The 27044-nt window shown below is 41.3% G+C and overlaps 1 protein-coding gene across 1 annotated transcript in view; it reads left to right on the forward strand.

The window, feature by feature from the left end:
- The first annotated feature begins 6110 nt into the window (after nt 1-6110).
- Nucleotides 6111-27044, forward strand: part of ext1c (exostoses (multiple) 1c) — a 72653-nt gene continuing 51719 nt past the window's right edge. The window contains exon 1 of the mRNA XM_053335002.1: nt 6111-7072. Within this exon, the coding sequence (XP_053190977.1) occupies nt 6126-7072 (947 nt within the window). The 5' untranslated portion in view covers nt 6111-6125. The remainder of the gene's footprint in view (nt 7073-27044) is intronic.

Genomic DNA, 27044 nt, shown 5'->3' on the forward strand with positions numbered 1-27044 from the left:
TGGGATCCTCCAAAGGATCATAAGATAAATGTAAGGGGTGATGAGGCGACATAAGGGGTAAGAAAGCAGAAAATAACTCTTTCTGCTACCAAAAAGTTAACTGAAGCTTTTGTACTTTTCTTTTATCTTAGCTTTTTGCTTGTGTGATATGGAGAAGTGTTCACCCACCTTTAATGGGCAATAATGTTTTTTTTTAGGTTATTTTTATACTGCTATGATGTTTAAACATGGTCATAGTTCCAAATCTTGAGATGAACATATGTCAGGGCTTCTGCCTGATCTGAATGCTTCATTTGCAGTGTTGCCTGTGGCTGTTGTTGCTAAGGTTGTGCCATGAGTTGTTCATGTTGTCCACTCGCATATTTCAAATCAGGATTGGTCTAATTTTGACAAAAAATTGAGAGAAATGAGTGAAATCCTACTTTTCTCTGATGTTTTACAAGCCTGAGCCGCCGGACGTCATTCAAGGTGCTGCTTTTGGTCATTAACCAATCAGCTTACAGGGCTCACAGGGAATGGGGGGCCTTAAAGAGATAGGAGCTAAAACGGCCTGTTCCACACAAGCTGAACTGAGGGGCTGCAGAAAGAGCCAGTATCATAAACAAGGAGGTTTTTGAACTGTTAATCATGCAAACATATTCCAGTAGAGCCCCAGAATATAAATATAGACCTTGAAATGTGAATGATACGTCCCCTTTAACAGTTCCCAAATAAAACTAGAGAAGTAAAAATAACTTACTGGTCGAACTGGCCACCATTTGGAGACATATGCAACCTTTATTGAGGGATCGCAAGTACGCACAGCTTCACTTTAAGAGGTCACCGGCATAAAAGGTTGGGAAGTAGTGCAATAACAGAAGTGACAAGTGCAGCAATCTTCTGGTCCCTGGTCACGCTGTCACATCTCTGGGGCCTGTAATGACAGAGTCTGCCGTTTAATTTTAGCTCGACCTAGCCTTTCACCTCACCACAAGATTTGTGTTTTCCTCAGAACACTTCATTTCACTGAGCTAATATGTTGCCAGCTTTAGGTCAGCAAAAACACACACGCCAGATGTGTGTTTAAAGTATAGTTTAGGCACACTCAGGCACACACACACATACACACAGCTTACAACAAGTCACTGAAAGGTTTGCTGCCTCTGACCACTAGCACAAATCATGACATTTCCACAGTGCCCAGGATTTGTGTCAGTGTATGTTACTCTCCCATCATTCAGGTGGACTGTCTTCATGAGCTAACCATATCATTTGGGGCAAATTGTAAATCTAATTTTGCCGGGCATTTGGCCAATCCGGTGTCAATTTACAACCTGCTCTATGTCACTACCCAAATCATTTCAGACATCATAATACTGCAGCTGCTGCTTCTCTACAGTAGCAGTGACTTGTCTACCTGGAGGTAGCGGTCTGTAACGTTAGCGTTTCGTGGATTTCAATTTGAGTGTTTACAATGTCAGTGCTGAGTGCTTCGTGCTTCAGCCGGAAAACAACAAATTGAACAATTAAGTGGAAAGGCAATCGCTCCCTGAAATGCAGAAATCCCCTAAAAAAAACACACACATCCTGTTTAGTGGAAGAAAAACACAAATTGACAAATGTCGAATTTCCAGCTCAAGGCCATCATCGGTGACATCCATTTCAGAACGTGTCAGTTTTCATTTTCTATCAAAGCCTGGATAACCACAGTTGAATAAGCTGCTGTGTAAACACAACTCAAGGGAGACGGAGGGGATAACAAATTTTAACTCCTTTTCCATGAATGACTTAGTAGTGCAGTAGTGAAGCTGAGAGGTAATTTCTTGTGTAGAAAGCCGGTTTGTCCAGTTCTGTCGGTGCATCATCCACCTGTTTCTTTGTAATAACCAATTTTAATGTATGGTGCACTATTCTATTATTTTTCTCCCATTTGCAGTGTTGACACAATTTAATTGCTTGCTCAGTACACTCTAAATGAACCTTCCTAGAAGTTTCTTTGCTCTCAAGGCGAGCGAATGATCAAAGAATACTTGGCCTTGCCGAACGTATTCCTCATGTCTGTGATTAAGTATTTTATGCCCCTCTCTTCATCCCTACTCCTCCGCTACCCTCACTCCCCCTTTTTGAGGATGAAGCAGGAATAATTGAAAAGGGAAAACAGCATGAAATTTGTATTGTTTCTAAGTGGAAACCCTCAAGCCAGCTTAGGTGGGATAGTAAAAGGAGAGGAAGAAAACAGAAGGAATGATGGAAGGCAGGAATGAATTGAAGGAAACAAATGACGAAGGGGGCAATTGTAGCTCTCTGAGTTCTGCCCTCACCTTTCCTTGAACCCCAGTCCCTCCACCTTCAGGCCCCTCTGTTCAATGAGCCTTGTGGCTTTTCCCAGTGCTAGTCACCCAACCATAATGATCCATCATTGATCCATGACAGAGGGACTTCTCTCACCACTTAAAGCCACTTATATATGTGTGTGTGTGTGTGTGTATGCGTATCTATATGCGTGTACGATTTACAGCTCCAAGGATGTTGTCAGCCCAGTCAGGTCTAGGCATGCCGAACAGTTGCACCGGCTTACATTCATCATCATTGTGTGTTGTTAATAGCCATTGTGAAGTTTTCTTTGCACTCTAAAAATAGGATGGTAGAGAACAACATAAGAGTGTTTAACTGAAGCTTTCACACACCTGGAGCAGTACATGCAGAATGATGAGAGAATAGATTTTGATGTTTAGTTATTTAAAAATGGATAGTTTCATACTCTGATATCCTGCAATATCATTATGTTCTATTCACATATTATCTCTGTCCTCCTAACCTGTAATATCTCATTGCCTCGTGTTGTAATTTTTGAAATCAATTCACATTTGAGCTCTGAGCTGCTATTATTTGATAAGTCAAATGGAATGACGTGACAGGCTTTTAAATAATCACTGTGTCTCATTGTGAAATGACATTTAAAGCTTAGAAATGGAAACTCCCACTGTTGATCCAACAGTAACAGAGAGACCCTCAGCGCACTGTGATCAATCTCGAGTGGGTTATTTTTTTTTTGCACGACAACTACCAAAAGTCGGACAAAAAAGGGAACGCCGTCCTTATGTGAAATGACTTGGCATTAGATTAGATAAGGCAACGGGAATAAATTCTTCATGCCCATCATCATTACCATTATTATTACCATCGCTATCAATTATCCACACGACCACAAATCACCAGTACCAGAGCTCGCACACATCTCTCACTGGAGGAAGATTTAAGTCTAATTGTGTGTGTTGGTGGGAGGGGACATAAAACAGGAAAAAAAATAAAGAAAAATCAATGACTTAACCAAAGGAGCAAGTGAATTATTGATGGGGAGTATGTAATGGGATCCCCAGCGTCTGTTTCTCCCGAACTTGGACTGCTCGCTGCTGCTCAGGCGGCTGCAGTCGTAGCCAGAGAAGTAGAAAGGAGGAAGGTGCCAAAAAACCACCCACTAACATCTCTGCAGGTAGATTAGCCGACTTTAATTATCTGTTGCAGTATGGCTGACGCTACTGGCTGCGGTGTTTACTCCCACACACATTACAGTAAGACTCATGTGCCCATATGATACTGTCACACTTAAGCCACAGTGCTGAGTATAAGGATTGTCAGTGTTTTAATGAGGTAGAGCAAAATAATGTGTATCCAGGGCTCCTAATGCCACGTTCATATCATGTGACTCAGACTCCCATTTGATAAAAATGAACTACAGAGTGCCAAATAGCATTGTAACTGGTTTCACTTGTTAATGAGCTACTACCTCATTCATTTTAGCCAATTTAGGCTGTGACTATAAGAGTGGACACCATCTTGGAATAAAGTGTGAAAGCTCCCAAATTGGAATAACAGGAGGTTTTGCTGCTCTTCCAATTCCTAAACCATGTTGTACAGTTCATTCCACAAAGCTGTTCATTCCTAGTGCCTGTTCAGTTTAGTAACAAGCACGTTTCTATGAGGCAGTTGCATTTTTACAAAGTTAGCAAGAAGCTGTACTTGAGTCCATGTTTTTTTTCCATCTATGGAATAAAACCCTAAATGCTTTCTCACATTACTTGGTTTGGTGGTCAGGATTATTTGTTCAGCACAGCTTCCCGGTTTCTCCATTTTATGTTAAGTGAACTACAACAACCAAATGTACTGATGCAACAGAGCAAGCAATAGATCACAGTAGCAGTGGATTTAAGTCATGGTTTGTTTATAAGATTTAATCTTTTACTACGTCCAAAGACTGGCTACAATTTTAAATAAAAATGAATGGCTGCAACTAATTCTTATTTTTTACTGGTTAGTTGGTAGATTTTTTTTTTTTTTTTCAATTTATCTGGATTGGTATTGAACTTACAATCCAAAGATAGTTATTTTACATTGATTTAAAACAGATGAAAAGACAATTATCACATTTGAGAAGCTGTAACCAGTAAATAATTGTCATTTTTTTATGGATAAACTACTTCTGTCAATCGACTTATCACTTCAGTACAGTGTCATATATCCATGTGTTAAGTAGGATTTAAGTATTTAGCTACTTTTGATTAAACTCTGACATCTTGGAGACATATTACACATATACATATACTGCTCAATTCATATGGAAAACCTTATTTCCTCTGTCCTTTTTGAGGTGGAGAAATCAGACAATGCATTGTTTACCCACATCACCAGTGTGCTGTTTGTTTTATTGCGAGCAGAGATGGCAGGCATCACTTCTGCTTGGCTGGAGAAGAGGCAGAAACGAGGAATGTGAATGAGAGGTAGAGCGCGCGGGCAGGTGAGACCTGAAAGCTGCCTTTGTGTGGCAGCTGGCAGTAGGAACACTGCCCTTCACTGTGAGGTGTTTGCCGCACACACATGTATACTGTACATGTTGAGGAGTTATGGGGGGATGTTTTGGCAAAAATATGAAGTAGAAAAACCGTTGCAAGTTTGCGAATGTAACAAAAAAAGCCTTCAGTCGGTCTCTCTCCAAGGTGAATGGGTGTTTCAGGGCAATAAAGTGGCTTTGTTTTCCTTCTGCTTTCCCCCAAATCTCCATTTTAGCAGCTAAACACTCTCATTTTCTTCTTCACTGCACCTCAACTGTATCTGGCTCAGTTCAGCTGGAGCTTGAAGAGCATGATAATATCTAGTCCCGTCTGCTGCACCAGGTTTAGCACACTATCGCAAGAACACTTATTCCAGAAGTCAATACACATCACAGCACATATGAGCCTGTGAATATCCTGTCACATTCATCCTTTTTTCACAGGAGAAAAAAAAAAAAGCCAGGGAGATAGAATGAAGGTGGACTTTAAGAAGAGCTGGTTTTGATTTGTGGCTAATCAGGGTCGGATGCCTTTTTGAGAGTGCACTGAGCTGTACTTTTTCTCAATTTTCTCCTTATGGGCTCGAGCTGAAGAGGAATTTTGACAGTTTTAAACCCTCTACTGCCTGTGAAACATTACCCAGCTGTGCCACTGTATTGCTGTCTCACTATATGTGTTTGTGTGTGTTAAATATAATTAAAGTTTCAGATTACACATGGCTATCCAACTGAAAGTTCATACCCATTGTTAGGGCACGTCTTGAGACAGCAGCGTCACATCTAATCCCAGTATGAGTATTATATTTCCCAGTGTTGGTTGCGTTGTATTCATCTGTATTCTTGTTTGTTTACTTCTCTTCACTCAGGGCCCTGCAGACAGCAGCCTCGCCAGGCACCATGAGGCAGCAAGCTTGGCCTGAGAGACCGGAGAAATCAGCCTTCATCACTCTCAACCAGGCTGGACAGATGAAGAAATGCACACAGCAGCAGCAGAAGCAGCGCATGCCACAGCAGAGACAGGCCAATACCCACATCTGAGAGTACAGTGGTGAGCAAATGGGGAAGGCAGAAAGAGGCTGAGAGAGGGGAGTCAGTAACTCAGATTGTGTCATTCTAAATGGCAAAGTGGACTGGGCCACACTCAGAGGCAGTGATGTCCTTGTTAACACATTGTCCTCCGTTAGAAGCTCCTTGTTAGAAGTCACAAGTCAGTCCATCGCCCCTGTGAGGCCACAGAGCTGAGGGGCAGAGGAAAAGGAAAAAAACAGAGGACGAGAGCGAGAGACAGAGCGGAAAAAAGAGACTGTGACAGGCCCCCATGCAGGCGCGTAAGAAGTATGTTCTGCTGGGCTTGTGTGCGTGCTGCTGGCTGGTCCTCTTTTACTGGGGCGGAGGAGTCCAGCTACGTCTGCTCCGGCTGCTGACACGCCAGCGGGGTGAGGTGGTGCGCCCCTGGCCCAACTGGACCGACAGGGCCTTCTTGCCCCGCTACGCCCACCTGGATGAACTCCAGACGGACCCTGGGACGTCTGAGTCGCCCCGCCAGCGCCGACAAGCATGGTCTGCCATTTATAAGGACAGCCGCTGCCGTATGGAGACCTGTTTTGATTTCTCCCGGTGCAGGCGTAGAGGACGGGACGGGTTCAGGGTGTATATATATCCATCGGAGAAAAATGATCACGTGTCGGAAAGCTACAGGAAGATCCTGACGTCTATAGCCGAGTCACGGTACTACACATCGGACCCCCGTGAAGCGTGTCTGTTTGTTCTTGGGATAGACACCCTTGACCGGGACCAGCTATCAGGACAGTTTGTGCCCAATGTGGATGAACGTATCCGTGGTTACCCGCTGTGGAACGACGGGCGGAACCACCTGATCTTCAACCTGTACTCAGGCACCTGGCCCAACTACACGGAGGACCTGGGCTTAAACATCGGCCAGGCCATCTTAGCCAAAGCCAGCCTCAACACAGAACATTTCAGGCCAGGCTTTGACGTCTCCATCCCGCTGTTCTCCAAGGATCACCCCCAGAAGGGTGGAGAACGGGGCTGGCTAGTGAGGAACACCATCCCTCCGAGGAGGAAGTACCTGCTGATGTTCAAAGGGAAGCGGTACCTGACGGGCATCGGCTCGGACACCAGAAACGCACTCCACCACATCCACAACGGGAAGGACATCGTGTCGTTGACGACGTGCCGCCACGGGAAGGACTGGGAGAAGCACAAAGATGCCCGCTGTGACCATGACAACCTGGAGTACGAGAGGTAAGACAAGGGTCAGATGGCCAGTGGGGGGAGGGCGTTAATGATGTGATGTTAAAATGAGAAGCAAAGTGTGAGTCAATGTGGCGCTACACAGGGAATCAAAGGAAGCAAACTGTCAAAATGTCATTATTTTTATTAGGAAATACCCAGTGGTGTTGTTCCATTTGCCTTATTATTTGAACTTTACATGCTGTTTTATTGGTCTTTTAGATTTCACTGATTTTTCTACAAGCAATGTCAGTGGCAGCTTTTGTGTCCCACTGGTTATTTTTGTCTCTCTTTTATGGCTGGTTTTGGTTTATGATGTTTGGCAGCCGCTTTTGGAGATGAAAGATTTTCGACTGAGATTCAAGTCTCTGTAAATTTAGATTCAGGTCACTATTTACAGCATGTCTCCTGTTTTTTATTTTATTGTTACTACTACTACGATAAAAGTACAATTTATCAGTATTTGTACTTTGCTGAGATTACAATAATTGTCCTTGAGTTCCTCTATTATTCAGGATATATTCACACACATTATTTCCATGTTGTATTGTATTGTAAATGGTACAAGTTTCAGGCAGTGAAATAAACATAACTACAGATAATTAATTAGATACTTTAGTGTTTAATGAGCCAAAGCAGAGAATGGCTTTGTGAATTATCTGATAGCCTCAGACAATAAAACCTCTACTGGTTTATTCCCTTTCCATTTTTATAAAAGTTTCCCTGTTGTTGTTCCATTAGAATATTTTTTTTTGCCATTTCCACTTCAGCTGATAAGATATTTTGGAGTTCACTGATTAGATGAAGGGGTGGAATGAATAAAAGGCCTTAGGAAATGAGATTGCAGTGACATCTTGCAATTCAGAGAGTAATGATTTATTATTGAAAGCAATTAATTTTGACAACAGACCTTTACCAGGGGTTTGGAAAATATTGCGTTACACAATGTATCATTTCCATATCAGCCCTGTGTTGCTGCACAAGCCTTTTCAAAGAGTGGTTTTCAAGAATGCGAGTACCTTTTGTTGAGTTAATAATGAAAAGCTTTAGGAAACACACCCATCTGCCTAATACATGTTGCAGCAGCAGCTTGGTAAACGTGTCTCATTCTCCGAGGGCTTTTCTTCTTCTACTGATTTAATAGCGCTCAGTCTGTAATTTAAAAAACACATGGAAATGGATGCATGTAGTTAAAACACACAATTGGAATTTGATCTTCCTATTCTCCGGGAATTCATTCTTCAGGTGAAATCTCCCAAAAAAAACAAGGTCTCCTTTTTTTTATGTAATCGCATTTTAATTATTTATTGCAAAAGAGAGTTTCGGTGTAAAGCCAGAGACTACCTCCGCTCTGTTGAATAGCAGTTGAGTGTTATTGTCTGTGAGCTTATGAAGATAGGAGGAGGAGGCCTTGACTGGTGAGGAAAGAGGTCCTGAACAATGGTGGTGATGATGGAGAGACATCTACAAACTGTTACATGTGGTTAATTACAGCATTTATGGATCATAGTAAAGGTTAAGCAATTATAGATGAATCCTCTAAGCTGCTGCCATGAGAAAATGTTTTTTTTGTTTCAATCAACAGGTACATTAGTAATAAATAACTTGAGTTTTTGAAAGATTTGTAAAGAATTAAAGAATGTCTGTTTTTTGTGGCCCTGTCCTGGGTAGCATCATCTCGACTGATTCAATTTCATCAAACAAGATTTTTGTGGCCATTAGTCTGGTTCTGATTATACTCTACGGATGTTTAGTTTTCCGCAAAAAAAATAATTCTTACATTCTATACAGTGGTAATTACATTGTTGATATAGAGGAACCCAGTAACACAGCCCCTCTGTTCCACTCCTTCCTGCTTAGCTTACACTTTGCAATAAAACTCTCTGAAGCTGAAGTGCTGACAGAGCTCCTCATTATAAAGTCTGTGCCTGTCCATTCACAGACAGATACCAAGAGCAGCATAGTCTGATAGTCCAGAACATTCTTGGATAGGAGAAGATGGATTTCCCTGAAAAGGAAGAATAATAAAAGAGAATGAGAATAAAGAATTGGACTTACACCATACTCTCCATTAAAGTATAACTTTCCAGGAATTTGAGCCTAATAGAGTAAGACCACAGGAAAAAAACTTAGAATTCGTAGCATCAACTCCTATCTTATAAGCATCTACGACCATGCTTTAAATATGGGAATGTACATCGCCTCATTGAGATGAATTGATTAAGGTACACAATTTCACTGGTATAGATGCTGGTGTGATTGTAGCTTTACTTAATAAGATTAGTGAAAACTCAACAGTAGATTTTCTAATTGCTTAAAGACTTCAAGTCAAAAGAAGAAAAGAAGAGAGTTCATGTTTATTTTAAGTAGTGAAATGTGTCTGAAAATGAAGACTAGAATATTACATTTGAGTTTATTTAATTTAATGAACCTTATAAAGATGATTTGTTGAATCCACTAAATTCCTGTTTGACATTTTCCAGTGTGCTTTTATGTACTTTAACTGCATCTGCATCAGTGAAATGCTTCTTCTCCGGGGGCCTAACGGAGCACTTTTTGGCATGAGAGGAGCCACTCGATTAGTTGAAAGTCATATCTAAGCCACTGAAAGCTGGAAGTTGTTTTCAGGCGCTCTGAAATAAATGCTCAAAGCAACTTCTTTGAAACTATACAATATGACTTTTCAAATATCATTTACCCCGTGGATCAGCAGTTAGGTGGTGGTTCTGATCCAAGCACACCCCTACTGTAGGCTTGTTTACATTGGGGCAGGGGCAGTGGAGGGATTGGTAGCGGCTCAGCACTGTATGAATGAGCTCATTTATTCCACACAGCCCGCTACTCACACTACCGGGTGGGCAGGGGGGTGTGTGGGATGGGGGCGGAGGGAAGGATAGTAGTGAAGGGGGGGGGTGTGGGGCTGTCCCATGTGGTATTTTTGCGGTAGATTTGGATACGGCAACGGCTCTGAGAGTGTGAGGGTGTGAATGGGTGAGGCAATGTGAGAGACAGCTGCCATTTGTAAGAAAAACACAAAAAAGCTGGATGATTTTTTTTTTCTTCTTCTTTCCTCTTTTGTGTGAAGTCTGTTTCTCTGGAAATTGGAGGCTTTTAGCCTTAGTGAGAGAGGTGTGAGGGAGGGATGTGGACAAAGGGAGGGAGAGAAGGTGCTTCATCAATCTCTTTTTTTTTTTTTTTGCATCCTTTGAATCGAGGGGGGAGAGCAAGAGAAGTGTGGAATGAAAATTAATGAAAGAAATAGAAAAGAGGACAATAAATAAACTACATGAGCAAGGTTTGGGCCACACAGCGTCATCTCACCACCAGTCTGTTGTTCTGGCACATTCTTCACTCTTTTCTACCTGGCTTTTTACTCTTCTTTCTTCTATTTCTGTCCAAAAAAATCCTGCAACTGAGAAACCAGCATACTAAAAATAATAGACCATGTTACAGAGAGAGCATGTGTCTTACTGAGTGTGTGACTATCACTGCACATATGCACGAGCTTGTGTGTGAGTCTGGTGAGTGTGTGTCACAGTCAATGAGGCTCTTAGAAGGTGGCACCAGGTTAATGAGCGCATGCATCTGGTGCACCAGCAGATTAGCACGGAGGGACCTGGACAAGACAGCAACAAACATACAAAGGGCAAGAGGAGGAGTTAGAGAGGGGGGGAGGGGAGGGGCGCGGGGGGGACTCAGACAGGACCAATCAATACACGTCATGACATCATTTTTCTGCCCAAACTAAGAAGCTTTGGAGACAAAAGAGAAAATGAATAGAGCTGTAAGGTGATTACCTCGGAGGCTAACACAAACTTAGTCTTTTTTAATTGTTTTTCCAATTAACTTGATGAGCTGAGATTTTATAATGTATTTTCTTTTAAAAATAAAAATTAGATTTTAGTTTGCGTCAAGGTTAATTAGAAGATGTTATAAGGCAGATATAAAAAAATGCAGCTCCCTCATTCATTTCAATGAGACTACTGTGTTGACTTGCATAATGCCACTTCATCCAGAAAAGCTCACATACGTGTTATATATATATATATGAGTGAACATGAACGTGAACATCATATTTGTACTGTTAACAAGGGATTGTTGCCATGGAGGTTAAAATGATTTTAGAGTTTAGAGAAAATCCTTCCGTAAACGCTTGTAAAACCCCAATGTAGTGTTTTGGTGTCTGATCAGCCTTCAAATCCGGTTGATCCACAGACCATATTATAAGTATATTTAATTGGGAACATTTATTTAAAGTTAGAAAATAGCTTAATAAAAACTGTTAGTGAGGTCTGTGGAATATCTGAAGTCATTCAATAGAAAAAGCTATTTTTTACTGCCACCATAGTTTTAAACCTCATTAATGTTTTGGTCTTAAAGGAGTACTAAAAACAGCTCCCAACATTTACAGTACTGTACTGTATGTTTTTTATTTTTTATTTTTTAGTAGACTGCTGAATTCTTGCATAATGCACACTCATAGCTTTATGAAACAATGATACCATCTCCATGCCTGTTAGAAAAAGTCATTATTTAAATAGATTAATTTCAAATACCTTTGGCCCCTGCCATTTCTATTAACACAATCTTACTCTTTTAAATACAGAATAATTGGTAAATGGAACCCAAAAATCCCATTAATTTCTGCCATAGGGAGAAATAGATGTGAACAGGAACAGAGAGTGCCTAGAAATATTTTGCGGTTCTATTGAATTGGTCTGTAACTTTGAACGTGTGTGTTTGAAAGTCTGTGTGTCTGTCTGTCCGTCTGTCCGTCTGTCTGTGTGTGTATGTGCATGGATTATGGATGATAGGAGAGAAAACAGAACAAAGTAGCACAGAGAGACAAGTTGAAGGTGGGACACAGTGGTACCCAAGGCAACAAGAGCAGCAAGACAGAATGGAAGAAAATGAGAATGTCATATGATAAAGGTTACTAAAAAAAATGCGTAAAAGACTGAGGGATACCGCAGGCAATTTAAGGGAAAAAGCGAGAATAAGACGGGGCAGGAGGGGAGGGTGACGAAGCGGGAGAGAAAGACAGAGAGAAAGAGAGAGAGAGAGGGAATTGGAAGAGAGGGGATACTTGAAGCAAGGGAGAAGCTGTGCTGCAGCCTAATGGCCTAGTTTCCCCTCACTTTAGAGAATTCTCTAAGAAAGGGAAGAGAAACGTGCATTGTACAGTGAATGTAAATGAGCAAGAGTGTGAAAAAAACAGAAAGGGGAGGAAGAAAGACGGGGATATTTAGGGGGTACAAAAGGTACCACAAAAAAACACACACAAAGGTCTCAGGTTCAATTGGAACTAGCTAAGAACCAAATCTGAGTTGAGATAGAAAGAGATAGAACGAGATGGAAGCGACGGGGAGGGTGTGTAATTTCAGAACTCTACTCTCTCTCCTTTATTTGTCTTCAATGATTCCTGTGAAAATGGTCTCGGCATGTAAGGGCCAGCGTTGGAACCAGCGGGTCATTATTCATGACCCTCCTCGAAGGAACTCAAGGTTGTTGAAAGAGAAAGAGTGAGCAATCAAGACTTTCAAACCTGGGTAACAGTTCAGCATGAATGGGGCATACTAATCAGACAAAAACACAAGCGAAGGACTTGCAAAAGATTTATGGGCTTCGCTGAAAGTAAGAAGGGAAATGCTTTAGAAATACTCTCATGCATATGTAATTTCAACAGGATAACGTGCAAACTTTTATGTTGCATATATACAGTACAGTGATTCTCATGAAGGTTTTCAGTGTCATGCATGAAAAGTGAATCAGCACCGGAAAGGAAACCCATGTCAGTGCTATCTGCTGGCACACATTTAAAAAAAGGCCTATCATTGCATCCATACCTGCACACTTTGAATTAATATGTCGGTGTTTACATGCACAGCTGTGTACGTGTGTGTGTGTGTGTGTGTGTGTGTGTGTGTGTGTGTGTGTGTCTGTATCTGTAAACGGTGTACGGGAATGTGTGCAATTTGAGATTTTGGCAAACCAAAAGAGAAATGTTGCAGCCTACTGTAATTAGGGCCTGTGAAATTGTACCTCTGAAGATGCTGTGGTCTAAGTGTGTGTGTGTGTGTGTGTGTGTGTGTGGTTTATGTGGCCCGTCTCTGCTGTCTCTGTTTAGAATACTTGGAAATAAGAGGCAGCCTTGTGATTCTCTGGCGCTTGCATACGCCATCCCCCGTTCTTTTTCTTCCTGTGCAGCTCGTGTCTTTTCCCACACATCGGTGTTCCTCCCCTCGCTCTGTTCGTGTGAAGTCTGTTCAAATGTTTATATTGAGTCACAAAGTGCTTCACGGAGCAGCAGAGGTTGTACCCTTTGCTTGGAAGTAACCAGCTTTCTCACAAGCCAGTGCATTTTGTTTATCTTTAACCCTCCCCCTGTTGTCCTCGAGTCAAGGAAGGAAGGGAGGAAGGAAGGATGGACGGAAAGAAGAAGGAAGGAAAGGAAAGGAGGGAGGAAGGAAGGATGGAAGGAAAGAAGAAGGAAGGAAAGGAGGAAGGAAAGAGGGAGGAAGGAAGGGAGGAAAGAAAAGAAGGAAGGGAGGAAGGAAAGGAAGGAAGGACGGAAGGTAGGTAGGAGGGAGGAAGAAGGAAGGAAAGGAGGGAGGAAGGATGGAAGGAAAGACGAAGGAAGGAAAGGAGGGAGGAAGGAAGGAAAGAAAGAGAGAAGGAGGGAGAAGGAAAGGAGGGAAGGAAGGTAGGACAGAAGGAAGGAAGGTAGGAGGCAGGGAGAAAAGAAAGAGGAGGGAGGGAGGAAGGAAGGAAGGAAAGAAAGAGAGAAGGAGGGAGAAGGAAAGGAGGGAAGGAAGGTAGGACAGAAGGAAGGAAGGTAGGAGGCAGGGAGAAAAGAAAGAGAGGGGAGGGAGGGAGGAAAGATGGAAGGAAAGAAGAAGGAAGGAAGGAAGAGAGGAAAGAAGGAACAGTCAAAACAGGCGGGGGTCAATTTGACCCGAGGACAACAGGAAGGTTAAAGCTGCTATAGTCAGTGGTATATCACTGACAGTGGATCAAATGACTGTGTAATGCATCTATAGACTGTATACCCAGATGGACATAGCAAGGTGCGACTTAACCACACCTGCTTGGAATAAGGTGGAAGTTATTGCCTGTAGTGAGAACAATCATCCCAATCTGCAATTTCTGTCTATTCTATAAAGCTTTTTAGTGTATTTTAGCTAATCATTTTGGTCCCATGGCCTTGAACCTCACTGTTTTACAGCCTTTATCAATGTTTAGCAAAAAAGACAGATAAAACCAAAAAACAGACAACAGCTGGTGAATACAGTAGATTATTTAGCTGGCAAGTGTTTTTGTCAACAGTTGGTGGAGACCAAATCACAGCTGAAATAAGAGTGAGTAAGCTTGCTTCATATTTCAGACATCTACGTACCTGCACGCACTTCTACACGACAATCAGGGATGTGTGTACATAAGAGGGCGACTTCACAACAGAAAGGACAACTCCTTTATTTGTCATATGTTCCTGTCCAACAAGTCGACAAAAGAAAATGGTGCATGTGAAGGATGAGGAATACAGTGAATATAAACTGTATAAGTCCATCCATCCAGACCTCATTTTGATGTTATGCAATCATTTAATGTTTGTATTTACAGTATATTTATAAGCATGACCTGACTCCCATGAAATCTGGCAAATAGACAGACCTCAGGCCAAAGATTAATTTCAAAGGTTTTAGTTCTGATCTGGATCTGACATTCCAGCTTTTAAAATTATAATCATGTTTTAGCCACAACTATGAAACTAACAGAGAGAGAAAGAGCAAGAGAGAGAGAGAGAGAGAGAGAGAGATGGAGGACACTTGATCTCTCACTCCCTAAAGGCATTTGCAAGGTCACAAAATCAATTTAACTTCACTTCAGCTGATGGGAATGATGTGTTTGGCTGCAACATTAACTTGGACGATAAAGCTTGGTCGCAGTCCTTCTATTGCAGTTCCCCCAGACCACTCATCTGAGAGGCAAGGGGGAAAAAAAAAGAAAAAAAAAAGAAAAAGCATTCATTCCTAAGTCTTGAGAAAATGAAATGTTATATTTTTGGTCAGAGATAAACCAGTCGCAACCTGCTTGTCATTTCTCATTAAACATTTGTGGTTAGTTCTTCATCCCCTCATTGTTCTTTCAGCCACTGCTCATTGTAAGCAAACTTTGACTCATACTTGTAGCCTCCCACTTCTTTTAAAACGCTGCTATTTCAGTTACTCGTCAGCGTAGCTCTTTCATTTTTCCAAACAGGTTATAATTAATCTGTCTAGTCTGAGGCCATTGAATGTGACAAAAGCTTGTAGCTTACAAGTGACGCTGGCAACACAAAGCAGTACTGGAGCCACACACCACAACATGGGGCAATCATGGTCTCAATGGGTTTTTTGTGCTATACAAGCTCTCTGGAACATAACATCAGAAAATATAACATGCCAACATTTCTGGTATAGGCACAAATCTGCCACGCCCAGGCTTTACTTAGTAGGTCTTAAATTGAATCCCTACATTAAAAACAACAGTACATATAATTGCTGTGATAGACACTGCTGCGTAGGTGCATGCTACTATGTAAGGATTTTTACAGCTCACACAGTCAGTAGTTCTTTTCTCTAACCCACACTTTCTTTGCATGTATTCTCTACACAGCCCATCTCACATAACTTTTCTCCCAACATCTTGTCCTCCTCCTCCTCCTCACTCACATTTTTTCTCTTACTGTAAAAAGTCCTCCTACAGTTGACTGCGAGCCTCCTACCCCATCTCTCTGAGTTCCAGCATGCATAATTTATCAGCAGACCCTGCTTGTTCCATGAAGGTGAACTTTTTTGACAGCGCAGTTGTTGTCTATAGGGTTACACACAATTGTCTCTCACGCCACTGTGTTTAGTTACATGCACATGAATGCACATATACACACACTCATAATAACTGACAAAGAGTCCCTTCTTTTCTCTCATTTGCTAATCTATGCATTCCTCCACTGACACCATGTTCCCCACCCCCCCCCCACGACTCATTCTTCATGCATGTTTTGATGAACAGCATGCAAAAGGTTAAGAGAGGAAAGGTCTTGCAGTACAGTATATGAGCTTCAGCTAGTGTCAGACGAGGTTTCATTTAATCCGCTCCGTAAGAAGTGACAAATCGGTCTTCTACACCCCGAGTGATGGATTGATTTCTTAGGCATTAAAATGGTACGTCTTTCCAATAAAGCACACTTTATAAAGGGTTTAGATTTTTGTAAATGATGGCTGTGTTAATGGTTAATAAATCATTTACTACAGCTTCATGGAGCTAGTATTGATCTGTTATTCTCACTCAAATAAGAATAACGTTTGCGTCGCCAGTTTGTGAAAAATCCAATGTGACCAATCATTCATTGGATTGGACGTTTGCTTTCTTGTGAATGACTTCAGAGGATCTAGACAAAAGTACATCAATTAAAAATTTACTGCAGAATTGTATTAGTGGATTATCAATATTTATAACTGCACTACCAGAAAAGAGGAAAAATAACACCAGCCAAAAGAAAACTGGAAGCCTAATGTTTTTCCTTTGGCTTATAATTTATCTATAAAGCATTAGTAAATGATTGATGTAAGCAATGGTAGTCATAGTGATAACTCATTTATTCCCTTAACCATTAATAAAGCCATTAGTGGCAATTTAAACACCTTTTTATCTAGGGTGCCTTAGTAGAAAGTAGTACCCATAAAATCAAACTCAAATGCTATCTTCAATGCTACCACAGTGCTCCATTTAAACCCAACTATTTCTCCAACTAACATTTACATACCCAGGAAGGATTTTGTAATTACACATCACATTTTTTAATGGCTTGTGTGTTGCCTTTTGGAATTAAACTAATGATTAGTCAGGGAAGGCAACAAGATCTGCCTTAATCCCAGAAATCATAAATTGTAATAACACCCGTGCAGTTTATGTTGTCCAGCTGCCTTGACGGAGATCACCTTACCTGTATTATCCTGTGTGTTGGTTGACCTCATCATGTTCACTGATTACAGACATATGTGTGGATAGTGATTATTTAAGAGTGCTTTATCTGTTTGGAGGCAGCAGTAGCCGGCAGGTCACAGAGGTACAAAACATGACTAGTGAAAAACCCTGGCAGACATGACCTCAATTTATTTTTCAAAGGATTTCAAGATCTGTTTAATCCAGGTAGACTGGATAAGTGGTGCTTTGCAGTTACAGTAGGGGCTCTGCTTCTAGCTGATAATGTGGGAGATTTAGCTCTAAAGTTATGACAGTGTGTGTGACTATAAGCATTTTTACAAAAAAAAAAAAAAGGTAGAGTGGAAGGCTTACAGTACCAAAGCCAGATGTAACTAGAAGAAATACTATTTTGATAGCTTGAAGGCTGAAACGTTTGCCTCTTTGCAAATTATATGTTAAACACAATTTATGGCTTTTGGAAAAATTTGAACATGCACTGCAGAAATTATAAGGAAAAAGAAGAACCTGTCTAAAAGCCTGTAACCCAAATTCCTTCTCCATGCGCTGTGTGTCTCATGGAGAAGTTGTGACAGCTTAAATCTGATTCGTGACAAATTTCAAAATGATGTGTGTGACCTAACCCAACCTGACAGGCTTGACATATTCAAGCTTGGACACACTTTCACAGGCTAGTTTTCATAGAGAATATAAAGAAATAGATAATGAAGAATTTTGAATAGTCACCAATTTGTCAGGATTTGGAGGTTCTGTTATTTCTATGTATAGCTAATTTGTCAGGCTTATACCCACAGTGTACTTTTAATGAGTCAAACTAGCTTAGTTGGGAAGCTTTGGAAAACATATTGTGAACTTGCTGGATGAAAATCGAATTCAGGACTTGGGCCAGGTTTAAGCCGTAGTTTAACGCTAACCCTAACCCTTATTCAGGATTTGAAGTTTTGGGATGACCACAGGGAAAAATTACCCAATGACCATTTTCTTGTCTTGCCACTATTTGTGAGTACAACAACTGAAGGATGCAGTGCTTTCCCAATCAGCTCCTCCATTTCTCAATTAGTGTAGCTTCGGCTTTGTTTTCTTGTAAAAACTCCAGCACAGTATTTTGCGTGGGCAGCTCCAGTCTGTCAGATGCCTATCAGGTTTCTTAGAGAATGACCGTTTGGCCCCGGGGTTTCCTCACTAGTGTGGATGTCCTCTTAATGGGTGCCCATTCAGCGCCCTAATCGAGCCCTTTATCAACCCTGGCTAACAGCACAGCGATCATAGCAGGAAAAGCCTCTGGCGACCTTGCTCGCTTTTGTCCAGGCCAACTGGAGCGGAAAGGCTTTGACAGTGACAATGCAGCTGGGAGAGAGAAAGAAGAGAGGGATGGAGAGAGACATTTCTAATGTCTTATGAAGTTAAGGAGCTGGACCTCCACTTAGCAGTCTGCTTTTCACTTGTTTACTGGTTTTTGATAGCATCTATTTGACCTTTGACCCCCACCGCCGCACAGAGTGTTGGGTTTACCAATTACGGAAGTGGGGAGGGACATTAGTGACATCTCTGTGTCTTTCTTGTTTTCCCATAATTTGAGGAACTCTGCGATAATGAATCTAGGGGAATAACAGAAGTCACATTTGTTTATGCCCAATTAACTTTGTAAAATTTGTTTAAAACATTCGACCTTACCAGAAAGCCAGAAATGAAGAAACTGTTTAGAATTTCGATGTGATAAAGCGGGCTGCCAAATCATTACTAACAGACACAGGGCATTCAGACCACATCCTGCCACAATTAACTTGTCCCAAACCCATTCTGAACATTTCTTTTTTTTTTTTTTTTTTTTTAACACATCCTCACAGGACTCCTACATTGCCTTAGATATCTGGTATAAAATTAGGTCACAAAATATTGTGTAGTGTAAGTTTGCAATAAGATGAAAAGGCTTTTTAATAACCGCTTTTTTTTCTTCTTCTCCTCTCTCCCCTCCCTCTTTGATGTCGAATGAAGCCCTCTGATTGGCTGGACTTGAGATAAATGACTGATACATACAGTCTTGATAATCCCAACCACTGGAGGGTTCAAAGGACTCACTAATATATGCTGTACTATCAGCATCAAAATGATCAATGTATTTTTTTTCATAACACAGTGGGGTATTGGGGTTAAACTGGGATTTGGATGAGGGGGCGCTTAATTATTTCACACTCATACATCATTCTTTATTGGTTTATTTGTAGCACTACTTGATTAATAAGTGTGTTTCTTATGCCTTTCTATACATATATTTCTGTAAGAGAAATGGCTTTGTATACAAGTCTATTCTTATGCTAGGATCAACAGTGTGTGGGTGTGTGGGTGTTTGGGCAGTGCAGGCAATAAAACATTTTTTTCTACACACACAATTACAAACCTACAGTTCCCGTAGAAGGAGTAAAAGCAGTGCTGTTGACTCACAGTAGCTCCTCAGCAAAAGATGTGCTTCTCAACTATAACCAGAGTTCTTTGAAAAGAAGTATACAGACTACGCTCTTTGTCTGACCTGTGCAGCAAAGCCAGCTCTCTACATTCTGCCTCAACAACAGATACAGATTTTTTTGCCTTTTTTTTTTTCCCCTCTCCATAAATTGATACATTTCTCTTCAGCTCATAGTGTCCTCCCTCTGAATTTATTTGGTATGGCAGCTCACAGGCGGCGTGAGGGTTTTTCTCACTCCCACTTCGGCGAGTAGTTGCTTCACTTTCACCTCGTCATCACTTCTGGTGTTTGAAAAAAAGCATAGAGTAGCCGATAACAGATTGCTCGCAGACTTTGTTGGAACCTGACCTTCCTTTCATGCTGTTACTTATTGTAATTCTCACGCTATAGTATCAAAAGAGTATACTGGGTACTACTTCTTCACATCGGCTGGGAAAGCGGCATCTGTTGTTGCAGCCTGTACATCAGTGGGACACAAGTCTTTCTCTTAACCTCATGACTTGTGCAATGTCAGAGAGATTTTGCAGCCACACCTACTGTACTGTACTGTACTGTACTGTACTGCTGCTGTTGTGCTGTTTAACCAACACCACTTTGTCCAACACTGTTGATTACAGAAAGGGTGGGAACGGCTACTTAAACTGTACAAAAAAGATATTATGAATGATCAAATCCTCCTCTATTGGTGTTTCACTGAAGTCCACAATGGAGAAAAAATCTGAATGAAGTGAAATGAACACCTTTTTAGTATTTATTTTTTTTTTTTTGCAGTTTGAAACACTCTTCACACGTTGGAAAGAGTGTGATTTAGTGTGTGTTTGTGTGTCTTACTGTTTGCCCAGCAGCAAACAATACAGTATGATTGCTCTAGATAAGGCCTTTTATTCTTGCTACCTAGAAAAAAGAAGAATGTGTTGAAGATCATGAATTACTCATGAGTTCTGGTGTTGAACTCTTATTTAATGATAGCCGTGCTGGGACCGCTCTGTACGTCTCGCCTGTCTCCTTCCTCATCACCTTTGATGAATGAGAAACGAGTCACGAGAGAGAGAGAGATAGTCAAAACTTCCCCTCAGTTGCTCTCAAAATGTCTTTTGTGCTACAGTCTCTCAGAAACTGCACCATAGACACAAACTGCTACAAGCTACAGTCGCACTTCAGAGCATATGATGTATGGCCCAGTGCACTTCTTTGTCAGATGGCCTACTACACTGAACACGCACCTACAGCACACTACAAAACAGCCTTCTTCCGAATGGCACTGCGCCGAATATACACACACTTTGTCAGGTGTGCGTGTCATGTGAAAAATGGGCTTTGTGTTGCCTCCACCCGTGCAACCTAAAAGTCTCCTCTCTAGATTAAAACCTCGGCACACTGAGCACCTTCACACTACAACAGGCCCTGACTCATTCCGATCCGCCGCTCATTTCAGTCTTCATTTCCTTTACATTATACACACCATTAAGCATATTAAGTCCAAAGCCAGCCAATGCACTGTCCCCTGCTCTTAATGATATAGCCATCTGGATGCATCTTCATTCCTCAGCAAGCAGGTGTTTCAGAGGGGTTTAGTAAAAGAAAAAGAAAAAAAGAAATAACTGCAAAGTCAAATGCAGGGATGTGTCCAAATCCTAAAATAATTTAAAAGAGTAATAGATTTAACAAGACTAACACTGTGTCTCAAATCACATACTTCTGTTAGTACACTTCTGAGTAGTATACTGTGTATACTATATGCTTACTTGAGTAGTGCGCAAATTTCAACAGGTTAGTGTTGTCTCAAATCAAAGATGGCCGTTGTGCACTTAATGGAAATGACGATTGGTTAGCACAAGAGGGCTAGCATTAGCATTTGCATCATTATTTGCAGTACCAAATCATTACAGACAGCTAAATTAACCCAAGAAATCTACTGATGGATTATGTGTGACAATAGTATAGTGGTGCTTCATGCAAAAGACACATGTATAATGCATTAGTATAATGTAGCAATGTTCACCGTAGTTAAAACGTCCTCAACCACCATTTCCAATTTGAACTCATACTCATAGTGCACTGCGTTTTTCTATACTTCTCAGTGTGAATGCACTCAAAATATTAAGTGTAACTACAGAAGTATGTGATTTGAAGCTACAGCTATGCTTGCAGCTCTGTGGGGATTTATACTTATCCACAGTGGTGATTTGAGCTTGATGCTGACTTCCTGCTAACCTGCTCAAAACAGTAATGCTAACAGATTGTTTTGGCAGTTATGATGTTTACCATGTCCGCCATCTTATTTCAGAGTGTTAGAATGCTAACATTTTGCTAATTGGAACTTAAAACAAAACCAAAACAGGCATTTAATCTTTTAATAATTATGACAGGGAGCATTGGACTAAATCTGATTCATTTACATTATATGTATAAATTAAAGAATGAAATAAAATAATGTACCAAAATATTGTCAAAAATACTGGACAAATTTAAAGACCGAGTAAAGTGAATTCAGACATTTTCTTCTAAATACATAAACCCGCCCCTGCTGCTGTAGCTGTATAAATACATTCAGCGCACACTACTACTACTACAGTCTACAGTTAGCCAGTTAGCCGCCGAGTTAGCCGCCAAGCTAGCAGCTGAACTAGCAGCAGAAAGCTATCAGACGTAGCATCCATGTTTCTGGTAGAGGTGGTGACTTTGATTGACAGGTGACACTTGGTAGGGGGCGGGGTTTCAGCGAACTCGGCAGGCACTCCCACAGTGTTTTGGAGGAGAGAAAGAGGCTGAGTTTTACACAACTTTGAAGCCTAATTTCATATATTTGGTCTTTTTTTTTTTTTTTAATCATTCAAATTTGGTAGGGTGGTTAACAACACACTTTTCTGTGGTATATCAAACTCAGAACACATATTTATTCTTACTTTACACAGACTTTAAATGCTGACCAGTTATTAGCCTACAAGTCATCCTGACAGCATGACTTTCTGTATTGAATTTAATGGCAATGCATCCAGTAGTTGTCAAGACATTTCCCTTAAAACCACAGATGTCAACTAGTGGTGCTGGAGGAAACATCTGAGGATCAACAGAGTATTTATAATATATAATCTCAGAACCACGAATGTTAGTTGGCTTCGTCTAGACTATGAATGTCTTTAAAAATTTATGGTATTTCGTCCGATATTAGATATTTCAGTTTGGACCAAAGTTATGGACTGACCAACGCTGCCATCCCCAGAGCCACGTCGCCAGCTTTTTCTGGAGTCGTCGTCATCCTCAGCCTGGTGTATTTATTGCCTGCTGTATTATGTTTATAGCATTACTACTATTAGCTTGGTGCTGGCATCTACTATAATGACCTCTAACAGTAAGGGAGTGGCATTCAGTGTCACTCCCAACCTTTCACCCAATGCCAAGCACCGGATTGCACACATACATACCCCTCACACGCCCTTACACACTCTTTCTCTCTCTTTCTCAGTCTTTGCTGCCACTGCTCTTTCTTTCACTTGATCGTTCTCTCAACATAAGATGTATGCAGTCACACACACCCCCCACACACACACGCCCCTGCTCATGTTTCTCGCTGTGTGCCCAGCCCGTAGTGCCCTGCGCCCTGCCCTGCTTGTGTGTTTCCAGCTGTCCCCTGGTTATCACTCTCTCTGTCGCTCTGGCCACTTGCTGCCAGTAACCAGAGCAGTCTGTCTTTGTCTCTTTCTCCATGTAGTGACCTTCCCTCTCTCTAAGCTGAGAGATGAGGCTTCACACTTACCTCTTTTCCTTATATCTGCTTTCGCCTAGCATTCTCTTATTTCTGTTTTATATGCTATAGGAAAAAAAGCTTGAAAAAAAGATGTGTCTGTCAGTCTGTTGCTCCCCCCATCCCCCTCACCATTCTGCCCATAAGGATGTAATATGATCGGGTGCATTGTGTGTTTGAACCATCCTATATATCTACTTCAAAAAAGTAGATTAAATGTGTGTCTTCTCCTCTTTGCTCTTCTCCTACTACTTCCCCCACAATTTTCTGTTCTCTTTTTTTCCCCCTCATTTCCCTCTCTCCTCCATCCTGACATTGCTGGAGGAATTGCAGGGTCCAGTGGTGGAAACAGTATTCAGATCCTTTACTTAACTAAAAGCACCAATACAACAAACTATAAATACATTGAATTACAAGAAAAGGATCTGCATCCAAAATCCAACTAGACATTGCATTTTTATAATGGATGAAAAGCTAAAAGAAAAAAAAAGAAAAGGGAACCTCTGATTTAATATTACACTATCAGCTCATCATATAAGCTCATCATATGTTTTTTAATGTAAAATCCTAATATGAACAGTAACTATGAATTTTAATTTAATCGGGAGAAACTCAATTGAAAGAGAGGCTTGAAAAGGAGACTTTGGCGATTAGACCCTATCATGACTATATCATTTTTAAGGGGGTGGTCATGCAATGAGCTGTGCAGGAATATCCCCATATGGACTCTGGACACTGGTAATGGTGGTGGTGAAGGGATGAAGTGCAATGGCTTAAGATATAGATGGTGGAGCAGGACTCTGATGAGCTCTGTGGATGGACCCATTGCATTACACTCCGTTTGACTGCACCCACCCATCCTCTGCTCACTTACTATGCACATGCAAGTACTTACACACACTCTAATAGGGAATGGGATGATGGAGCAGCCAGGCCTGCTCAGCAGACAGTGGTAGAGTGAATCTATATTCAGTCTCTGCACTTCCTCCTCCTCCTCTGGAGCCTGATGAACTCAAGGGAATCCATGGAGCCAATAAACGTCTTGTGATCTATTGAAGCAACCTCCCCGGAATGCTATCTATACTCCACAGGGTATGGGTTGGGTCTGTGTTCAGGCCGAGAGTCTGTATGTGGTCATTGTTTTCATTTACATGTCCTCGTGTGTCCAGTGGTTTAGTGGAGGTTTGTTGCATCTATGTGTGTATTAGCAGTTTTCGGGGGGGAATGTGTATTTGTGTGTGAGAGAGAGTGAGCCACTAAGGGAAAGTGACGGTCGGAGCGAGAGAGAAAAACAGAGAATGGGATGAGATAATGAGTCTGTGTTTTCACAGTGTTGCGGCTATCGGTTTACTACAGAGCGACTGCAGCAGATGAGCCAAAGGGAGTAACAATGTTAGTGTCCCATAAAACGCAACTTTCCATGAGTGGCCTCACTGCCATTGCTTCTGAGGTTAATGTAATGATGATTAACCAAGTGGCGCTTTATTGATCCCTGTAGAAAAATTCCCTTCACTCAGAGGTCAGGAGTAGTAGGATCCAATGTCTAACTCTGTGATACTATTGAATACATATACAGATTGGGAGAAATGAAAGGAAAGCCAACATTAAGTGCCTTAAAAGGGCCACCAGGAGCTGTTAAAACAGCCTCGGTGATCCAACAGTATAAATCTGTGGACTAGTAGAGGGATGAACACTGTACTTTCAAAGGGGATATATCATGTTTTCATAAATGTCTGTTATTTTCATACTGTTTTGACGCTGTATGTCTATGTTAAACATGTTTAGACTTCCAAAAATCGATGGAAAGGTTTGTAAAAAAGCTCCCTGCAAGTCAAAGTCCAGGGCTCCAGCAGTACTTCTACTTCTTTTTCATGATGACAGCAGATTGTTTGTGCATGTCCACAACTTAAGTATTGCTAAGGTTGTTGCTTTAGTTGTACCATGGGTGGGTTGTTAACATTGGCCAGTCGCTTATTTTGCATCGGCTTCAAACTCAAACATGTATTTGATGTATTTGAAAAGTTTCCATTACTAATAAAGAGCGAGAAAAAGAAATGAAACCCTAATACTTCAGTTTTTTGTTTTCATAGCCTCTGGAAACTGTTAGAAGTCTGCTGAGACATAGCTTTCAGCAGCCAACAAAGCAGAACAGGGTGGGCTCATCGTGAGTTGGGGGTCTTAAAGAGACAGGAACTGAAACGGCCTGTTTCAGACAGAGGCTGAACTGAGTGGCTGCATAAAAGGCCATACTAAGATATGAATAAAGACCTGAAAATATGCAAAATACGTCTTATTTAAAAAATATTCCCTGATTTGGTGTTTCAAGAATGTCGTCTAACATGTCCTCTCACAGGTATTTAGTTGAGTCATGACTGTTGAAGACCAGAACAGGTGATTCACATAACATCCAGCAACACATGGTAGATGGGGCCGTCTCTTCTTTTATATCTTTTCCACTTGATTCCTCTTGATGTGTACTTACATGCAGTACAACTGTATGGAAGCACCTGTATTTGTTATGTTTCTCCACTTCTTTATTAGTTATTATTAGTTTTCCTAGGTCACTTGACTGTATGTGATAGTTTGTGATGTAACCTTTTTGAAGGTTTTAGGTAGAGTTTCATTTCTCCCTACGGCTGTGAGGTGACTGACAGTGAGCAGTGTGCAGTGAGTGTAATATCGTTTTCACACTTGTATGCAAAAGCACAGCAATTGAAATAGATATTAGGAAACCAAACTAAAGCCTTGTATAGTTTTTTTTAATATATTGCTCAAGGATAAATGTCTTAAAGCATTTCTTATTCTGAAAAGATAAAAAGACTGGGCTGTAACTACGGTGTGCCGACTGGGCGGACAAGCCAAAAGGACTGATGATGATCATGATCATCTGCTGCTGATCTGCTGTCCCCAGTGATGTCCAGACTAATGACCATGCTCATTTTGAAATGTTACACACACTTTAATAAACTACAGACCAGTATAGTGCTGTGCTGGCAGCTGAGCTAAAAAAACAACAACATTAATAATCACATTTGATTTTGTACGCGTGTGGGCTACTTGACTGTGGGTGTATAATAGTGTTATTAGCCACTGGTGGCCGCTTAATTCATTAAGCCTATAATCAGGCCTACATTTGAATATTGAAATGGTTTTGCTCAGTGATTATTAGCTGGAAACCTGCCATCTCAGTGCTGTGAGCTCCCTGTTTGATTAGAGATATCACTGCTGGGATTTGGTAGCAGAGAAAAAACGAAAGAGAGAACCATAGAGAGAGAAAGCATGCTCGAGGCAGAGACAAATTATTAGTTTGTTACTGTCTCTCTCTCTTTTGCTTTCCCCCCCTCCCTCTGTTCCACCATCCCTCTCCCTCTTTCCATCTCTCCGTCTTTCTTACTGTAATGCTCCATTGATCTATGCTGGGAAAAGATATTGCTAATTCACTGAACCCTGCTCAGGCTTTGCTCTGCCTTGGGCTGATTGCACTAGTTCATCCCTAATGTTACCCTTGCTCTGTGAGCTTTCTCTCTGCTTCCCTCAGCTCTAACCAGCATCCCAACCGGACACGTTTAACCCCTCAGCATTCTAGTGCTGCAGGGTGGCTGCCGGCTAATGGCGAGGCAGACTCGTCTGTGCAGTGGTGCTAATGATCACAGCGCCAGAGTACAAGTGCCAAGTGAACGAAAAAGTGATGATTTGATGAGCAGTGCTTCCAGCTGTGTGTGTGCATTGTGAAAGTTATAGAGAGAACTTTCTGCTGCAGAAAGCGAGTTTAACTTTCAGAAGTGATAAAC

This window comes from Scomber japonicus, chromosome 15 (assembly GCF_027409825.1).
Source record: "Scomber japonicus isolate fScoJap1 chromosome 15, fScoJap1.pri, whole genome shotgun sequence".
NCBI lineage: Eukaryota > Metazoa > Chordata > Actinopteri > Scombriformes > Scombridae > Scomber > Scomber japonicus.